Source organism: Sinohyriopsis cumingii, chromosome 2 (genome assembly GCF_028554795.1).
Source record: "Sinohyriopsis cumingii isolate HCF-2022 chromosome 2, ASM2855479v2, whole genome shotgun sequence".
In the NCBI taxonomy this organism is placed as follows: domain Eukaryota; kingdom Metazoa; phylum Mollusca; class Bivalvia; order Unionida; family Unionidae; genus Sinohyriopsis; species Sinohyriopsis cumingii.
The window spans coordinates 124,709,627-124,729,359 of record NC_142962.1 but is presented as its reverse complement, the minus strand read 5'-3'; the positions used below and the strand labels follow the sequence as shown (position 1 = coordinate 124,729,359).

Sequence of the window (19,733 nt, the reverse complement as noted above, 5' to 3'; positions counted from 1 at the left end):
CCGTGTTAGTGACGGTGCCAGAAGAACCCGTCACCCAGGACAGGACTGTCGTGGACAGACCTGAAAGACCCTTTCGGGAGGACACTTGTGTGACCTTACCCACTACTATAGAACTGGTTAGAACATTACCCAAAACATGTTGTACAGACACTTGTATTTATTCCACGTTCATCGTTATCATGTTCCTTTTATCCTTGTACTTAAGCCTTTGGCTTTTATGTATTTTTGTCTTTCGTATTCATGTTTGAAAAAAACATTCAATAAACGTGTTCTGAAAAAAGTATATAAACTCTTGTCTTGTTTGTTTTCGTGTCACAAGTGACATTTCTCACACCATGGCTACCTCTGCTGTCTCTGCTCCCTCTTCCTCTACTGTCAAAGTCATTGACGAACACTTAGATCGTGCCAGTTGGGAGGCTTTGTATCTTCGCCATCCCTTTAACATGCTCATTGCTGGACCTAGCGGTTCTGGCAAAACCGAATTCGTCAAACGTTTGATCGAACATAAACATCATTTGATCGATCGGCCCCCTCAACGGATCGTGTGGTGTTACAAAGAGTGGCAATCGGCGTACAGCCTCTTGCGAGAAAGTCAAGGCGATTCCATCGTGTTTGTGGAAGGCATTCCTAAAGAAGATGACGGCATCGTCTCTGACTCCCGTCAAACCCATTTGGTCATTTTCGACGACATGTTAGGAGAAGACGAAGAAGAAATTAAATTGTGGTTTACGCGCAAAGGGCATCACCGTAATGCCAGTGTCGTTTACATCACCCAAAATTTGTTTCAACAAAGTAAAGCCCATCGCACCATCAGTCTCAATGCACATTACGTGGTCTTGTTTAAAAGCCCTCGAGATAAATCGCAAGTGCAAGTCTTAGCCAAACAGTTAGGAACGCCTTGGCTGACTCAGGCGTACGACGATGCCACTCAAACGCCACACGCCTATTTACTCGTCGATTTGAAACCTACGACTCCCGAGGATTTGCGATTTCGTACCCACTTGTTTCACCACTGGTGCCAAGACGGAGGGCCTGTCCTGTACACGTCTCCGTCCTCGACTTCATTTCACTCCCCATGAAAAAATCTATAAAAACCTCAGACCCTTTTTCGTCTGTCTCACACAGTGTGAACATGACGTCCCTTCAGTCGCATCTTCCCGTCAAATTGATTCGTGCCTTGTATGGCATCAGTCGAGAAAAAGATCCACAAACACGAGCTCGTGTCTTAGAAGCTAGTCTCAAAGAAGTCTTACGATGGTTCACGGTGACGGCACGTCAATTACTCCAAGGAATCATTCAGATTCCTCATCAAACCAAACGCTTTTTCGATCGAAACAAAGTCGCTTTGGTCCAACTGGCTGATCCCCGCATCGACACTCAAACCAAAAAACAAATCATTTTGAAACCTGGAGGGAGCGGTACTCTAGGAGGGGTCATCATTCGCTCACTCTTAAGATGGGATCCTAATGCCCCCAAAGTTATCCCCAAGACAAAAGTCCAACGAAGCCCCAAGAAGAAAAAGAAAAAGACCAGGTCCCCAAGAAGAATAACTTCTCCAGTGGCAGGACCCTCCTCTTACCAGACACCACCACCCCGGAAAAAGAAAAGAAGCCCCCAGAAAAAGAAACAGAGAAAAAGTCCTCAGAAAAAGAAAAGTCCACAGAAGAAAACTAGTCGCAAGAGAGGCACTTCGGCCAGGACGCAACCTTACACTCGCAAACCACGACCTGCCACAGCGGTGGCTGCGTCTCCGGCAGCCTCACGTTTATCCACTTCTCCGTTGATGTCACCAGGAACTGAAGAGTACTTGGAGACGTTGATCACACCAAGAACTTCTCCGTTGATGACCCCCAAAAGAACTTCCCCAGTGGCAGGACCCTCCAATTTAGTGGCAGTGGCTGCTGCTCACAAAGTACCTTCTCCCAAAATCAAAGTCCATGAAAGATCGGGCATGTTACAAAGTTTACTGGATTTGTCCAAGCAAGAACTGGCTCGATTTAGTCCGTTACGTACCCCTGCACGACGTGTCATGCCTGTCCTCAAACTGATACGCCGTAAAGACAATCAGTGGCGACGCGTTCCAGTATAAAAAAGGCCTGTGACCGAGTAGGGTATCAATGTTTTTTAGGTGCTCCTAAAGACTCAAAGATGTCACCCTCCAGAAAACCCCAAGGAAAGAAAAGGAAAGGACTGCCACCACGTTTAGCCAAACATGGGGACCTGTTATCTGTCCTGTCCAAAGCTTCTCCACCCCTACGAAAAAAACTCATTCAAACGGCCTCCAAAGAGGTCATCGATACCGTGTGCGAATGTTGTTTGAACGTTTTGAAAGGCACGATCCCTTTGTCCAAACACCAGAAACAATGCTTAAGAAAACATCGTCACGTTCTTCGCCAAATGGTTCGAAAGAAAATTCCCATTCGTCAAAAAAAGAAGATGTTAGTGCAACGTGGAGGCATTTTGCCTCTCTTGCTAGGCCCCATACTGAAAGGAGTCTTGGGAACCATGTTGGGAGGACTGGTGGGAGGAAGATAAAAAGGCCTTCGAAAGTCCCAAGATCTCAGAATCGACCCCTGACAACCCCATGGAAGGACGAAAACTAGCTTTAGTGCCTTACAAACGATGGATGGAATACCATCGGTGGCAAGAACAACGCACCCCGCATTTACCTCCCAATCCCAATTTGAGCGAGATGTCCCAGTTACAACACGAATTGCAGTCCTTGATGGATCGCCAAGATTTGTCCGAAACAGAAAAATCGCAAAAGTACGGTCAACTCTTGCAACGACTGCAACTCTTTCACCAGAAAGCTTTAGACGAAACAGCTCTACCCACTTTGAAAGATTTTAAGACCTTGATGAAAAGTCCAGCACCATCACCAGTACCAGCACCAGTACCACCAGTACCCGTGACCAAGACAGAAAAAGGAGAAGAAGAGGAAGGGTTTCAAACTCCACCAGAAAAAGTACGCAAGTTAACAACACCACCTACCTCCAGAATTGGATGGATTAATAAGATGATGGCCACCCCTTCTTCCTCACAAGAGAAAAAGAAAGTGAAGACAGAAGTGAAGACAGAAGTGAAACAAGAACCGATATCCCCCGCTCAGACATCCTTCTCCTCTTCGACACCTATTGCCGGCTGCACACGCAAAGCATTGCAATCCAAGAAAGTACCGCAAGAGAAAAAGAGTAGCATCCTCCAAGAGTGGGTGTCTTATTAACACACCAACCAACACAAAAAATGGAAAAAGTCTTAGCCAGCATTTACTACGATCCCTCCCATCCTGCAGGTTACGCAGGAGTTCAAAAATTGTATCGTGCTGCCAAAACGCAACTGAAAAGTCTCCGTTTACCTCAAGTGCAACGATGGTTACAAGAACAAGCTACCTACACTTTACACAAACCCATTCGACGCAAGTTTGCCAGAAGTCGCACCCGAGTGGAAGGCATCGATCATCAATGGCAAGCCGATTTAGCCGATGTCTCTCATTTGGCCAGCTACAATCGTGGCTACAAATATTTGTTTTGTGTCATCGACGTCTTTTCCAAATTTGCCTGGGTCGTGCCCTTGACTTCCAAATCGAGCAGCGAGTTAGTGCGAGCCCTGCAACGGGTGTTGAAACAAAGCGGTCGTCACCCTCTTCGATGGCAAACGGACAAAGGCACCGAATTTCTGAACCAAGCTTTCCAAAAAGAATTAAAGAAACGTGACATTCATTTTTTTACCACCGAGAATCCCGAAACCAAAGCCAGCATCGTGGAACGTTTTCAACGCACTTTGAAAGAACGCATGTGGAAATATTTTACGCATCACCACACTCTGAAGTACATCGACATCTTACCGCACCTGGTGCAAGCGTACAACCAATCTTACCATCGAAGCATCGGACGTGCCCCGCAAGACGTGACTCCCGACAACGAAGTGCTGGTGTTTGAGCGTCTGTTCGGTACGTCCCCGACGAGGGCTGTCCCCAAGAAAAGTGGAGTGTTGGCCGTAGGAGATTGGGTGCGCATTGGCAAAACCAAACGCACTTTCGACAAAGGTTACTTACCTAACTGGACGACCGAATTGTTTCGCGTCACTGGACGAGTGCATGGCCGTCATCCTGCCGTCTATAAATTGGAAGACATGAACGGAGAAGTGCTCAAAGGAACGTTTTATTTGCCCGAGTTACAACGTGTCACCAAAAAAGAAGACGACGTGTACGACATCGAAAGCATTCTCGAACGCAGAACCCGTAAAGTGGGCAAACGACGTGTCAAAGAAGTCAAAGTACGTTGGAAAGGATATCCACCCAGTTTCGATTCTTGGATCGACGCTTCGCAAGTCATCGACTATAAAAAGAAGTGACCATCATGCCCTTTCACACATCTGACGCAGCTACGTCGACCACTCCTTCTTCACCCAGTTCTTCTGTGCAAGATTTACAAAAACAACCCTTGTGGGTGTGGTGTGGAGAACGTGTGCCTAAAACGCAAATCGTCTTTTTCTGCCAAATCTTCGTGGTGTATTGTGTCATCGGGGCAACCATCGCCAATCTGAGTTTGCAACAAGGAGACAAACAATTGTGGACCATTTTATTGAGCAGTTGCATCGGTTACCTGCTTCCCAATCCCTCCCTGAAATTCTCCTCGAACGGGAACCACGGGAACCTTGTGTCCAGTGCCAGTGTCAGTCACCACTCCAACCACAATCAGAACCCCATTTTAGACGGAGACACGCCTCTGACGTCCATTAATAACCCCTCGGACAGCCACAGAACTCTGGAATTATGAGTCACGAAAACCAATTTTACTTAACCTTACCCAGTGACAGTTCCATGGAGGTGTTTCCCCACAACACGTTGTGCTGTTACACGGCCAAATTACCTCAGGCCATTCCCTTAGATCACGAAGCCCATTGGGAAGTGGCTTTAGTAGAAATCATTCACCCGACCCAAGTCCTCAATGTCCTTCCCAATCAAAACTTTTTTCATGTGGAAGTTTATGACGAACAATTGCAACAGTACTTGGATACCCATGGCAAATATGACAAGAAAACCCCTGGCACAAAAAATCAAAAGTACACCACCTATCACTTGTTCATTCCCCCAGGCTATTATTTTAGTGGTCAACATTTGGTGAGCACCATTGCCTCCAGGTTTAATGTCGTGTTTCTGAAAGCTTTGGAAAGTGTCAAAAAAAGTGTCACCCTGGAATACCACAAATCAGCTCGTCGCTTCTTGATGAAATTTGACGGGACTAAAATCGTGTCCATTTTATTTTGTCATGAATTGTTTGACATGTTGGGCGGAGACATGGAACTGAGGAAGAAAGTAGAACAACAAAAAGGCGAATCAGCAGTTATTTACGACAACGATTCTTTTAGCAAATTTGTTCGTGCCCCGGTAGAACTGAACCAAGGACTGAATTTGATGTTTGTGTACTCCGATGTGGTGGAGTATAACGTGGTGGGACACACCTCCGTACCGTTACTGCGTGTCATTCCTTTCAAAGTGGATTCTGCCACGGTCGCTGACGAGGAAGGTGGAAACACTTACCACGTCCACCGCGAATTTGTCCATCCTCACTATTTGCCGGTCAGCAAGTCGTATTTGGACACGGTCAACATTGCTATAAAAGGAGATTTGGGACAAAATATTCCATTCACCAAAGGAAAAGTCACGGTGAAACTCCATTTTCGAAAACGGTTCTCTCACGACTCGTAAGTCATGTATCCAGTGTATCGAGGGGTTGCACGACAGCGAGGACACGGTTTAGGAGACATGTTAAAATCAGCCTTTCGTTCGGTGGCCCCGGTGTTGAAACCGATGGTGACACGCGGATTGCACGCCTTGAAAGATGCGGCACTGACGCAAGGCAAAGAATTTCTCCAAAATGTCATCATCGACAAACAAAACCCTAAAGAAGCCTTCATGAGGGCAGGCAAAAATGTCTTGCTGCAAACGGGTAAAGACATTTTAGGCCGACGAGACACACCTATAAATGTCCTGCACGCTACCGAATCAGGCATTCAGCAAGGACAAGGCAGAAAGAGACGACGAAGAAAACACCCTTTTACCAGACTTCAAGCTAGAAAGGCCAAGAAAAGAAGGACCGTTCGAGACTTAGACGTTTTCGATTATTGAGACACAGCAACAAAAAAAAATGATGCACCGAGAGTCTTGCGCTTGTTCCAAGACGGAACTGGATCTGTTTGCCATGCCCCCCCCCCCCCACCATGATGACGATGCAAGAATCCCAGTGGGTGGAATTTCATCCCGTCTCCTCATTGACTGATTCCGCTCCCATCGAGTTTGAAATCAAAGGACAGCCCGAAGATTACATCGATCTGAATAGTAGTTACCTATACTTGAAAGTGAAAGTGATCGAACCACCCAACGCTAACATAGACGCTGATGAAGCAGTAGCTCCCGTCAACAATTTCATGCATTCCTTGTTCAGCGAAGTGGACTTGTACTTGAATAACAAACTGGTCAGCAGCAACATGGATACTTACCCTTATCGAGCCTACCTGGAAAATCTCTTGACGTACGGAAAAGAAGCCAAGAACACTCATCTGGATGCTTGCGTGGTATGGAAACCTGACCAGGCGACTAAGTTCAACGGCATTACACTTGCTGGGGATGCTTCAAATCCAACGGGATTTGTAGAACGACAAAAGAAAATTGCTGGAAGTCGTAGTTTAGAACTAACGGATCGCTTGCATTTGGACATGTGGTTACAAGAAAAGTATTTGCTAAACGGGGTAGATATCCGCCTGAGACTGAATTGGAGCAGTGCCGCTTTCCATTTGATGGCTGCTGCTGATGCCACTTACAAAACCAAAATCGAAGAAGCCAGACTCTACGTGCGACGTGTGGAAGTGTTGCCTAAAGTAGGTAACGACATCAGTCAGACGTTGAGCAGAACGACCGCCAAGTATCCAATACGTCGCGTGGAAGTGAAAACCTTCACCATTCCTGCTGGACAGCGATCCATGATCGAAGATCATCTGTTCCAAGGACAGTTACCCAAGCGTTTGATTGTTGGTATCGTCAAGAATTCAGCTTTCAATGGAGCCTACAATGAAAATCCTTTCTACTTTAATCATTACAATGTGTCCAAGATTGAAGTCAGTCGCGATGGCAAGACCTTGTGTACCCGACCCTTTGAGCCTAACTTTGGTGCCGCAAAGAATTATTTGAGATCGTACTTGTCCCTGTACGAAGCTACCGGACAGTTAGGAACCAACACCAGTCACAGCATTACGTACGACGATTATGCAGGAGGCTACGCTTTGTGGGCTTTCGATTTCACTCCAGACCAAGGCAGCGACGAGGGACATTTCCACCCTATAAAATCCGGCCAGATTCGTGTGGAAATTCAGTTTGCGAGTCCACTGGATGCAGGGAACACAGTGAACGTCATCCTGTATGCAGAATTCGATAATACCATAGAAATCAACAGTTTGAGAGAAGTTATTCTAGATTACTAGAAGTCATGGAAGATTGTTATCCCTCTTTACCTAGTGGAGAAACTTTGGACATGAAATGTGAGGAGACTGTGGAAAAAGAAGAAGTGATCATGATGAAGTCGAGATGGCCAGAACAAGAAGCTCTTTTAGTCTCCTGTTTTGCCAAACACTTGGTCGATAAAATGACGGAATTGATCAAGAAAAATTGCTATGGATGACAAAACGATCATCCCAGTCAAATTCAACACGATAAATGCCTGATGTTAAGTCAAGAAGAAAAATTGGACGAGTATCTGGACGAAGCTTGGAGTCTCATCTCGAACAAAGACGTGTTGCACCAGTGGTATAAAGACTTGCGTGAACATTCTTGTCCACCATTAACCACTCAAGAGATCCATCGTATCGAAGCTCTCCTGAATCAGAGTGAGGAAACAGAACGAATAACCGTTTATTCGTCAGACATTTTCAAGCAAAAAGTCAGGATCGAATTGACGACTTATTATTACCTGTGAAGAAGAAAACACAAAATAATGGATACCTGGGAACTTTATTACCTTTTGAACCACAGTTCGTATACGGCTTCTTGGAATCCTGTCGTCTGTGCTAAAGATGAACTCCCTAATCGCAAACCTAAAGACCATCAAGCTTACGTGATCAACACGGACGACAGTCATCTCCCAGGAACCCACTGGGTAGCCGTCTACTTTCCTCAAGAAGGATGTGTGGAATATTTCGATTCGTACGGATTGCCCCCTTTGGAAGACGATATCATCGACTTTATGAGAAGAAATGCTCAAACCACCCGATTCAATAATGTGAAATTACAAGGCACAGATTCCTTGGTGTGTGGACAGTACTGTGTGTATTTTCTGCATCATCGCAGCCTGGGCTATTCCTTAGAACATTTAGTGACTCATTTCGATCCTCGTTCTTCTGCTAGAAACGATGTGAAAGCAGATCGATGGTTTTGTGACCATTATGCTTATCTTTTGTCTCAAACTAGGAAACGTAGTGTCCATCAATGGCCTAATGATTTCCAACAGTGGAAATCACAATTTCATTCACAACGCTGTCAGCCCTGTTTAAAGTAGGTTGTAAAATGAGAAAAAAAAATGTTTGTGATTTGAAAAAAATTGTTTGATGTTATAGTGTTGGATTATTGTTAAAAATGTTAGAGTTGTTGTTTAGTGTTAAGTGATTTTTGAATAAAAAATGTTGTGTTTTGAAAAAATGCTTTTGTCTTTTGTTTAGCTATAAGAATGTTGGATTGATGCTCTTTCATTTCTTACTATCCCTCTCATGAACGTTGCGGCTCGAAAAACCGTGTGGGGGATGTTTTCCTTCACGTCCGCGCTTTGACTTTAAGAACCGGTTTGTTCCCAGTCTAACCATCCATTGTTGACTCATCCTCCTACGAAGATGTGCTCCAAACTAGCTAAGCTCAACGAAGCCTACGTGAATTTGCATAGGGTCAGACACAGTCTGATACCGAAGCCAGAAGAAATAGAGAATGTGAGAATGTTAAAAATCACTGAAGACCTGATAGAAGAGCTCTTCAGAGAAGAAATGAACAGGGAGAAAGAAGAATGGACAGAGAAGTACAGACTTCAGAGACAGCAGCAACAGCAGCAACAGCAGCAACAACAGCAGCAACCTGAAGCTGACAGAGGCTTTGTCGATTGCCGTATCGACACCAAAGAGTTCTTCTTCTCTTTCCGAAGAAGCAGACCTATCGCCAGAAAGTCTATCCTCAGAGGACATCGCATTCTTAGAAACTAAAAAAGAATGCCATAGCAAAACAAAAAAACAGCCCTTTTCAGGGCTACCCAATACTCTAGAAAAGAAATAACGATCCATTTGCCAATGTGTGTAGGTAGAGTAGTGTGAAAATAAACACTAACTCTTTTTTAAAAAAAATGTCAGGGTATGTGTTTGTGTGTTTGTGTTTGTAAGTGATTAAGTAAGTTGGTATGGATAGTAGATTAAAATAATGTCTTTTTGGTGTTTGAGGTGTATATTTGGGGTTAAATTGGATTGCTTTGCGTATGTAAATAGTCTATTGAAGTGATTTATAAAAAATTTTAAAATAGTGATGGGTAGCATAAAAAGTGAGTGAGTGTTTCTTTTAGGTCCGCGCGTTGTTGTTGTTTTTTTTTTTGGTCATGATCTAGGTAAGATGAATTTTATGTTTTTAGGGGGATGTTTTCCATCACGTCCGCGCTTTCAGTATAAATTGAAACTCGCTCGGCAGTCCAGCTACCCTTGTTGATTGATCAACACAAGAATGAATAGCAGAATAGTGAAACTGTTAGAACTCCAGATGCACCTGGAATATGCCAGGCGCATAGTAAACGAACTATCAGCGGAGGCTATCGTAGAAGAAGCAAGAATGAAGAAAGAAGAGGAGGAGAGAAGAGAGAGGGAAGAAGAGAAAAAGAAAAGAGAAGAGAGGATGTCGTTCAATATTCCCGAGACAGAGGATTGGGGTGTTGAAGCGAATCATCCTCCCTCTGCGCTCCCCAGAAAAAAGGTGAAAGAAGACTGGGGAAGAAGATGCGTGTGTGGCGCAAGGCCAGGAAGGTGCAACCATTAGATAGGTGCATCTGGAGTTTTAAAAAAACAACAGCCCTTTTCAGGGCTACCCAATACTCTAGAAAAGAAATAACGATCGATTTGCCAATGTGTGTAGGTAGAGTAGTGTGAAAATAAACACTAACTCTTTTTTAATAGTGAAAGTGTATGTGATTGTGTGTGTGTGTGTGTTTGTGTTTGTAAATGTTGAAGTAGGTTTGTGTTTGTAAATGGTGAAGTAAGTTTGTGTGAATAGTAGATTATGGGTTTATTTATTGATTCTTAGCGTATGTAGAGAGTATAGTTGTGGTTATATGAAATGAGAAAGTAGGGGGATGTTTTCCTTCACGTACGCGCGATGTTAGGTCATGATCTAGGTAAGATCAATTTTATGTTATTAGGGGGATGTTTTCCTTCACGTCCGCGCTTTCACTATAAGAACCCACAGTGTTCGTTGTTCAAACCATTCTGCAAAGAATAAAAAGAAGATGGCGTCAAACCAAATGGACAAAATACAAACCTTGCAAGACGTTTTAGACAACTTAGGAATAATGGAACAGATGCTAATAAGACTCGTTGAAGACCATTATTCCTATAGTCCCCATCGTGTAAAGATGGAAATTAATAACTTAAGAAAAGCAAAGGACAAGATTAGTGGTGTCATGAAAGAGATAAAGGAGGAGAAGGAGGATGAAGAGGAAAGAATAAGAATACGCAAATGGAACGAAAACATTGAAAAAGAAGAAGAAAATGAAAAGAGGAAGAAAGAAGAGGAGGAAGAGAAGAAGAAAGAAGAGGAGGAGAAGAAAAAAAAGAAAGAGAAGAAGAGTGTAGGAGATAAAATAAGAACTTGGTGGAGAAAAGAAGAAATTAGAAGAAGAAGAAAACCCAAAGGCCCTTTTCAGGGCCCCCATATTTCTCGAAAAGAGATAGCCTTTGAATTGCCTACCCCTTTTTTATTTTATTTTTTATTTTATTTTTTATTTTTTTTAAAAAAAAATAGAGACCCTCCCTATTTCAATTTTACATAGACCCTATACAGTCCCAGGGGTTTTTTGGCCATGTTAAATTTACATAGACCCTATATTGTCCCAGGGTTTTTGGCCATGTTAATTCCCATAGACCCTATATGTTCCCACGATTTTTCTCCATGTTAAATTTACATAGACCCTATATGTTCCCAAGGGTATTTTTAATGATAAGTCCCATAGACCCTATACCATCCCCATTCACTACTTCTACTCCCTCCCCTTAACCTTCATATAGAATTTATAAATTATATAAACTATGAACATTTACAGAATTTATCTTTGTTACTTTAGATTCATACAAATTGCTAACCTAATGCTGATTTCCCCTTGTGCTACAATAAGAAGAAATAATAAGTAAAAAGAAACCGCAGTGTACTTCAATCTTTTTTTTGCTCCACTGGGGTTATGAAAAATATCAATTTGATGGTATTTTTACAAACAAAATGGGTAGGGACAGTGATGCGAACACAGTATTTCGTATGACGATTATTCAGGATAATATGCTTTTTGTGGATTTGATTTGATTCCAGATCAAGGCAGCAACAAAGGAGTGTGCTAGTGTGTATGTGGGTATAGTGTGTATATAAACATTCCTACTATCTGACATGTGATATTTGTCTGTAAGTATAGTATGTGTGTTAGTACTCGAACCTTCTTGTGTGTGATTTCAGATACGCCTTCTTTTGCATCATATCCTTTTCAATGATAGTAGGTGTGAGTGTTTGGTCACAGCACACTGTATGTTGGATTGTAAATAACTAAGTATTAGCTAGTAGTTAACTAGGTGATGAATATTAGATTACAAGGTTGTCCCCAGTCTGCAATCACCATGTTAAACTAGGTCATGAATATTAGATTATAAGGTTGTCCCCAGTCTGCCATCACTATGTTAAACTAGGTGATGAAAATTAGATTATAAGGTTGTCCCCAGTCTGCCATCACCATGTTAAACTAGGTGATGAATATTAGATTATAAGTTGTCCCCAGTCTGCCATTACCATATTAAACTAGGTGATGAATATTAGATTACAAGGTTGTCCCCATTCTGCCTTCACCATGTTAAACTAGGTGACGAACATTAGATTACAAGGTTGTCCCCAGTCTGCAATCACCATGTTAAACTAGGTGATGAATATTAGATTACAAGGTTGTCCCCAGTCTGCCATCACCATGTTAAACCTCCTTTATTCCCCAAACTCTTATTACCGTGTTAAATTTTCGTTTGGGTCAAGATTGCCTTTCCCACTTTAAATTCCCGTTTGGATCTGTAAACTTTTACCGTGCTCAGCATGGGAATCCTCTCTGGATCTAGATCGCCCCACTCTACTACTAATGTATGCAGCCCAGAAAATGTGAAATTATATGAAACTAAACTTACTTGAAACTTGCCGATCTTGCAGATCCCGTGTCGGATCGTAACTAAAAACAACATTGTCTGTGTCCCGTCTCTGGAGGTTTATCTCCATTAGCGTCTTCCCCGCTTCATTCTGTGTAATAATAATAATAATAATAATAATAATTGTGAACAGAAACACATCTTCTAGACACATATACCGGTAAATAATGGAACATTTAAACCTTCTCTACGAAGATCACCACTGGGTATTGCTGAAATACTGGTTTCAATTAACAGATTTTAAATAATTATAAAATGTAAAATTTTTATACGTTTCCTTTCCATACGGATTAACTTCATATGGAGGTGACATTATTCATATATCTGGCTGTATATCCATCTACCTAATCATATAACCACTAATCCAAATATACATGCATAGACTAGATACGCATTCTTGTCTTTAACTGTTTTTGACCTATCTTTATCCATGAACAGAAAGATATATAGATACGCAATTTTCAGGTAAACTGTACATGAAAATAAGCAGTTTACGGTCATTTTTTATATCATAAGATAGTCCACTCGAAGAACCTCGGGGTAAATATGAACATGCAAAACTATCTGCTGTGTAAATAATACTGATTTGTGTCTAGCACGTACCGAACTGTGAACAGCATAGACCCGTGACACACTGGTATATCAGAACATATTAGACTGTGATCTGCCAAAATACAGTATTACAACAGATCTGCTTTATTAGACTGTGATCTGCCAAAATACAGCATTAAATCAGATTTGCTTTATTAGACTGTGATCTGCCAAAATACAGTATTACAACAGATCTGCTTTAACTTGTTTGCATGTGGGCAATTATTACACACAAGAAAATAACGAATATCATGGAACTATAATTCTCACCCTGTATGGGATGGCTCGATGGTACAAATAATCCACACTAGCAGTGGCTTTTTCAAATTCATGTCGATTTGGGTCATTCTGGAACAACTGTTGAATTTGAACAGGAATATATTTATTCATTAGCAAGAAAAAAATGGAATCATCAAAAAATGTGCTTATCTGCTTAAAGACTGGTAACATTGATATCGTTCACAAATACTGGCTCACTCGTTTGAGAAGTCAGAAATATTGATTCACATACCGTATTTATCTGATGATAAACCCATGCCACATTAAAAGCCCCTTCCCGCCTTTTAATAAATACACAATTTAGCAAAACTACTTAGTTTTTATCCTTTTGATAACATCTTTTTTTTTACTAATAGCTGAGGCGTCCCACCAGCTTCATCCCACCCCTAAGATGATTACACAACGAAGCAAGAACAAAACACAAGAGCGTAATAACTACACAGAATCTACGTGATGTTTGTGGTAGATATTTTCATAGATGAAACAATGAAGTAACAAATAAAATGAGCAAGGTTGAACGTTGCTACTTTTAAAGCTTCATCCTGAGACAGATCACGCAAGGTGCAAATGGCTAGAACAAAAGACTGTAAAATAATGACGGAAGCATGTAGGTCAGAAATGAGATTTGTGCGCCATGTACAATTGTCAATTACATTTTTTTCCATCCTGGATCTAATATTTTGTTTAACTGGCGGTTGCTTAAATCTTCTAGATATTATGTTAGTAGAATTGCATAATTTAGTTGGTACCAATTAAAAGAACCCAGCTTTTAAACAGATTTATATGCGTTTTATACAGTTGATATTTTTTGCAGAAAATGGTAGATAAAACCACGTGTTTAAAAAAAGCGAAATAATGGCTGAATGTAACTAAAAGTATCTAATTTGTTTCACACAAGGTATTTTAAATGTATTATGTATTTTTAACTACTTATAATGACGCTGACCTGAAAATTTATTGAATTACAGATATGATAAAATTAGCGATGCTGTGTGTAATAAAACTATAATAACTTCTGGTTTCATAAATATTAAAAGTATTAATGTATGCTATTTCAGATTACCAGCAATAGGGAAATTGTATCATTGATGCTAAAATGCTTCTCCCACATTTTCATATTTTTTTGGGGGGGGGGGGAGGGGAAGAAAGATACAGAGAGAGAGATGCATATTTATTCTCTCGCATTTTTCTTCTTGCACTCATGGTATTCACCTTATTGCCCCCTGTTTAGCTGAAGAGCTTTGTCAAAGAGAGAAAAAATTAATAAATTAAATAGTAAATGAAACTATGAAAATATATACCATACTCCTTCAGGGTTTGAATATTGACATTTTCAAGGGAAATGCAGCCTTCAGACTTGTTTTTACGATATTGTCATAGACTACTGGTTAACCAGCTGTGCACCATAATGGGTTGATATTTAGTAGAGCATGCAAAATCTCCCTATGTTATCAGAGATGTTTCTTCGTGTTACATGTTTAGCTCATTGGACCTTGGGCAATGCAAGAGCATGTAGTTGTTGCAAATTAGTTGCGTTGTGGATACACAAATTTTAATGAATAACATTTCTGTATTTTTTTTATAAAGTCCCACTTAATAGACATGTTCTCAGACTAACTGTGGGTCATCGAGTCAATTCATAAAAATTAGATATTACAGGGATGTGATTCATATACATTTAGAATCAGATGAAGTCACAGTGAACTTATTGCCAGCAGTAATGTTTGAAACGTACTGTCTTTATATAAAACTGTTAGATACATTGAGTAATGCAATTTATTTTGTACATAGTTGCATCCTCCCTAGCCACTGCAATTCTTTTAGTACCATTATACCCTGTCATTGGTTTGCCACAGTTTATCTATTTTAGAACGATTGTTCTGCTACTAAAAATAGTATCGTCAAATTAGGATAAGAGTTTTTATATCATAGTTCTGTACAGAGTAAGATATAAGATGTGAGAATCTTTAATATACTGAAATATATGGAATTATATTCAAATGTGGTGGATACAGTAAGAATAGCGTTAGACAGAGGTGTTGCGTGGTAAATAAGGTGTGTGAGAGTAAGTTTGTGAGATTTAATCTCCTCCTCTTACACTCTAAGCCTCTAAGCTAATACAGGGCATTTTGGGATAGGATAGTGTGTATATAAGACGTGCTGGATGGTATAGTTAGTATGTGAGAGTATTTGTACGGCTTGATGGATAATATGTTTCGCTGCTTTCATCCTTCTCTAAGCTAAACAAGGCGTTTTGAATAGTGTGTGTAAGGAGTGTTGAATGATACAGGTGATATTTTGGATATTATGTTTGTGAGATTTCTTCTCCTTCTCTTACATGCTAATCTAACACAAGGCATTTCGAAATAGGAAAGTCCCATTGTCCCTTTTGATTTTGTCCCTCGATTCCTTTTCACCTATTTCAGTGGTAAGTCTCAGTGTCCCTCATTTGTCCCCACATACTACTCACATTCCACCGTTTAAGAGTCAGAAGGACACAAAATATCGCGTCTCTTATTGCAGATTTATCTTTCTTGACCTAAACTAACTTGTGGTTAATATATCAGCTAGGTGGATCATCAATGATACAATCCGATTTCATACATATTATGCATGAAGAAAATAAAAACAAATATGGTACTTACATTTCCAGCATCAAGGGTATTTTTAACTATCGGAGGATGTCTTGCTGCCATTGAAGACAAAGCGAAATCCTTTTCATGGATAGTCGTCTTCTTGTCATCATCAGAACCAAACTTGAATCAAATAATAATAATAATAATAATAATAATAATAATACCTATGGATCCTCGGACACCCGTCTTTGCCTCTAACCCCCATGGTAAGTTATCCCCCATGCGGGCCAAAGATGTTTGGTGACTTTTTTGTTGAGGGGCCGTTAGAGGTGTAAACATACACGTGAGGCGAGTGAGCCAGTCATAGTTGATAGAGTTTCGTACGGCATTCCATGTCCCCACAGTGTAACGAATAAGGTCAAACTGCCCCACTTCCGTATTAGTCTAGTGTGCAGTGATTCTGGAAACTAAAGTCTTAAACAGAGTGAGTGATGATGTACTCAGATAGACATGTCTATGATAGCGATTAATAAAGACACGCTGTGTGAAGATTGCTTTTTTTAAACCCGATTTCTGCTGTCTGTAAATCTGCAACCGCACGGCTTCTTATCTGTGCTTGGAGATGCCTGTGATTTTCCATTTCCTCCAGCTGAGTCTCAAACTCGATCACACTGATTATTTTATCCTCGACTGAGCATTTTCACGTGCACGAGCGATCATTCCAAGCTGGCCTCGAGTTATCGATATTAATAAACAACCGCTGCAAATGGAATACACTCCAGCCAGTTGATCTATGTTGTGGTGCTCCACAGGGGTCTGTTCTTGGACCTGTTCTCTTCATTTTGTACACTCAGTCGCTCTCAAGTGGCATAGATCATCATCCAGTGTCTCACCAATTGTGCGCTGATGACACCCAAATATACATATATCTAGCCACCCAACTGAAAGTGATGCTACCATCCAAGGTGTAGAGAGGTGCATTTCTGATGTGAAATCATGGATGACATGCAACAAGCTGCAGATGAATGATGATAAAACTGAGGCCATTCTGATCACAACACAAAGACTTTCTCATTCACATCCTTTACCTCAAACAATAAATATCAGCAACGCCAACATTAAATTCACACAATCCGTACGAAATCTAGGTGTTATTCTGGATAGTACTCTCACATTGCACCAACAAGTCATGAACATATGCAAGGCTGCATATCTTGAGCTGAGACGCATCAGCTCAATTCGCAAATATCTTTTAGCTGATGCCACTAAAACAATTGTGTGTTCATTAGTACACTCAAGACTGGACTATTGTAACTCAATTCTGTCTGGTTCATCTCAATATCTACTCCAGAAACTTCAAAAAGTTCAAAACACAGGTGCTTGGATCATACTTAGAGTACCACGATCAGAGCACACCTCTCCGCTTCTCTGTACCCTACACTGGCTATCTATTCGATCCAGAATCAAACACAAAATTTGTTCTCTGTGCTACGTTTCACTGACGGACTCCAGTCCAACATACCTATCCGACCTCACGCATGTGTATACACCAGAAAGATACTTACGCTCCTCTTCTGACAATCGTATATTCATTATTCCCACTATGAAAACAAAGTCATATGGACAGCGTTCTTTTGCATAACTGGGCCCAGCAACGTGGAATGAATTGTCCACTGAACTTAGACACAAAAGACACAGTGATCACATTCAAGCTCAAAACTCACTTATTTCGACTGCAAGAACAAACTTAAAGACCTAATAATGTTTCCTACCTGAAATATTCTCAGCATGTTTTTTTATATTTTTTAATGTTTTTCTAATTTCATGGTGTTTGTTTTTGTAATAATATTATTATGTTTTTTTTATCTTATAGGTGTTGTCTAATGTTGTAAAGTGCTTAGAGCTTCTAAAGATTAGGCGCTATACAAAGTCCTCATTATTATTATTATTACCTGATCCAACATCCCGTCGGTAAATTCAACAACCACATGACTGCGGTCAGATTCCATCACTTATACACAGAAATCTAATTTTAAATACAAACACCACATACAGTATAGAAACAACAGGGAAGCATATTATCCCTTCAGGATGCGCGTTGAGTACTTCAATCTGAATTTTATCTCCGACGATTAACAATGCTGAAAATGCAGCTGTGTAAAAATTACCAACTTCACTGTCCAGCCTCAACACAGATGATAATGGCGACACATAATCACAATCGAGATGTCTCTTATTATTTATCAATATTCCTGTTCAATCCCAAAGTACCTTTCGTTCCCGTTATGACTTCCTCCGTCGAGACGATGATGATCACTTTAGCCGTCCAATGTTTGAGGGGGCTGGATCGGTTTGTGGGTGCGCCGTTGGTAGAAAGAGGTCAGTGCGCGCCCTGAATGTTCTATATCAGAGTGGACAGGGGATATCAGCAACTAGGCTGAGTGAGTTGTGTTTGGGTCAACCCACTTAGGGATATTTCCAGTTAATTTTGCTATAGACAGTTTCAGTGCGACCCCACATTTGTTTTGATTGTATGTTTTCTTTTTCGCGGCTGCCTTTTGAATAAGACCGACTTTTTCTTCGTGATAGGACATTATAAATAAAATACGTAACACGTTCAATTGTGAATTTGGGAAATTCTGCGAAGTTTCCACAGAGACATCGCTCACCTTCATTCGACCACAAGCATCCTTCAACAACAGTGTCTTGTCGGAAAGTATCACGGCATAACATTTGTAATTAGCGCCACTGGTGTTACCGACACGTGCATGATTATACATGTCGACAACAAGGGTGTCTGAACAATTCCAAATGCTCCAGTGAAAAGTAATAAATCGGGTACAACGTAGGAATGTGTTGCTGGGAAATTTTTGGGCCCCGTGTCAACGTCTTGATGCCGGTCATTGCTCGACCACAGACTATGCACGGACAATATAATTGGCATCTGCGTACTGCAGCCGAATTTCTTCGAAGGTGTCAAATATCATTTTATTATTTGTCATGTAATTGTCTTGACTGAAAGTTGAAACGACGCCATGGTTCCATTTTATCTATCCCACTGCGGTATTGGCAACGTAACTGGCATTGTGTTCGCGTATCAGTTTTTCCTTCACTTCCACGTACTTGGCAATGTTCTCGAGTATCCGTTTTCCTTCACTTCCTAAAATGCCTCCCATAGAAGGAAAATCCTAGAGGTGTTTTGTAATTACATTTCTATTTTTAATTGATTCGGGTCTCTAGCTGGATATGAGTAATAATGAAAAAAATCTCTCTTGCTTCTATCCAATAATACGGGCGTTCCCATGTCAAATGCTGATTCAAATATCTCTTTGAACTGGGCCATGGTTTATAGATTATTGATTTTATTTAATACCGTGAAAATCCACTCCCCATGGCCAGATTTGCAATCGTTGAATCATACAATCGCTATCGAGAGGCTTCGTTAATGATTTTACAAACAGCAGGTAGCGTTGATTCATTTGATGGCAATGTAACTGGAGCCGTCTTTGGTGCTCAGATTTCTAATCGAAACGCCTAAGCCGATGCGAGCCTAGCTCTTTTAATCGATCCACTGTGGCACTTTTAAACACTAACCCACATCAATCTTGTTTAGCGAGGTCAGAAAGGGCTTTTGGTGCGCTTGCATATAACCCACGAACAACAACGTCACCGAGTACGCAAATTGTTTTCACACATTCATGCACGACTGTCATTGTTGTTGTTATAATTATAAAATGTCAGACCTATCTCTAATGTACAGAGTCATCGACAGTGTTTCACCCCACCCCATCCTACCCCACCCCACCCGACAACCCCATATCCACCACGTGC

At 41.0% G+C, this 19,733-nt stretch overlaps 1 protein-coding gene across 1 annotated transcript in view; it reads right to left on the bottom strand.

Moving 5' to 3' along the window:
- The window catches only part of LOC149805750 (uncharacterized), an 87,438-nt gene that overhangs the window by 18,563 nt on the left and 49,142 nt on the right, over window positions 1-19,733 (bottom strand). Inside the window, exons 11-13 of the mRNA XM_089950422.1 lie at window positions 15,972-16,082; window positions 13,318-13,404; window positions 12,439-12,547 (exon numbers count right to left, since the gene is read on the bottom strand). Of these exons, the coding sequence (XP_089806548.1) occupies window positions 12,439-12,547; window positions 13,318-13,404; window positions 15,972-16,082 (307 nt within the window). The remainder of the gene's footprint in view (window positions 1-12,438; window positions 12,548-13,317; window positions 13,405-15,971; window positions 16,083-19,733) is intronic.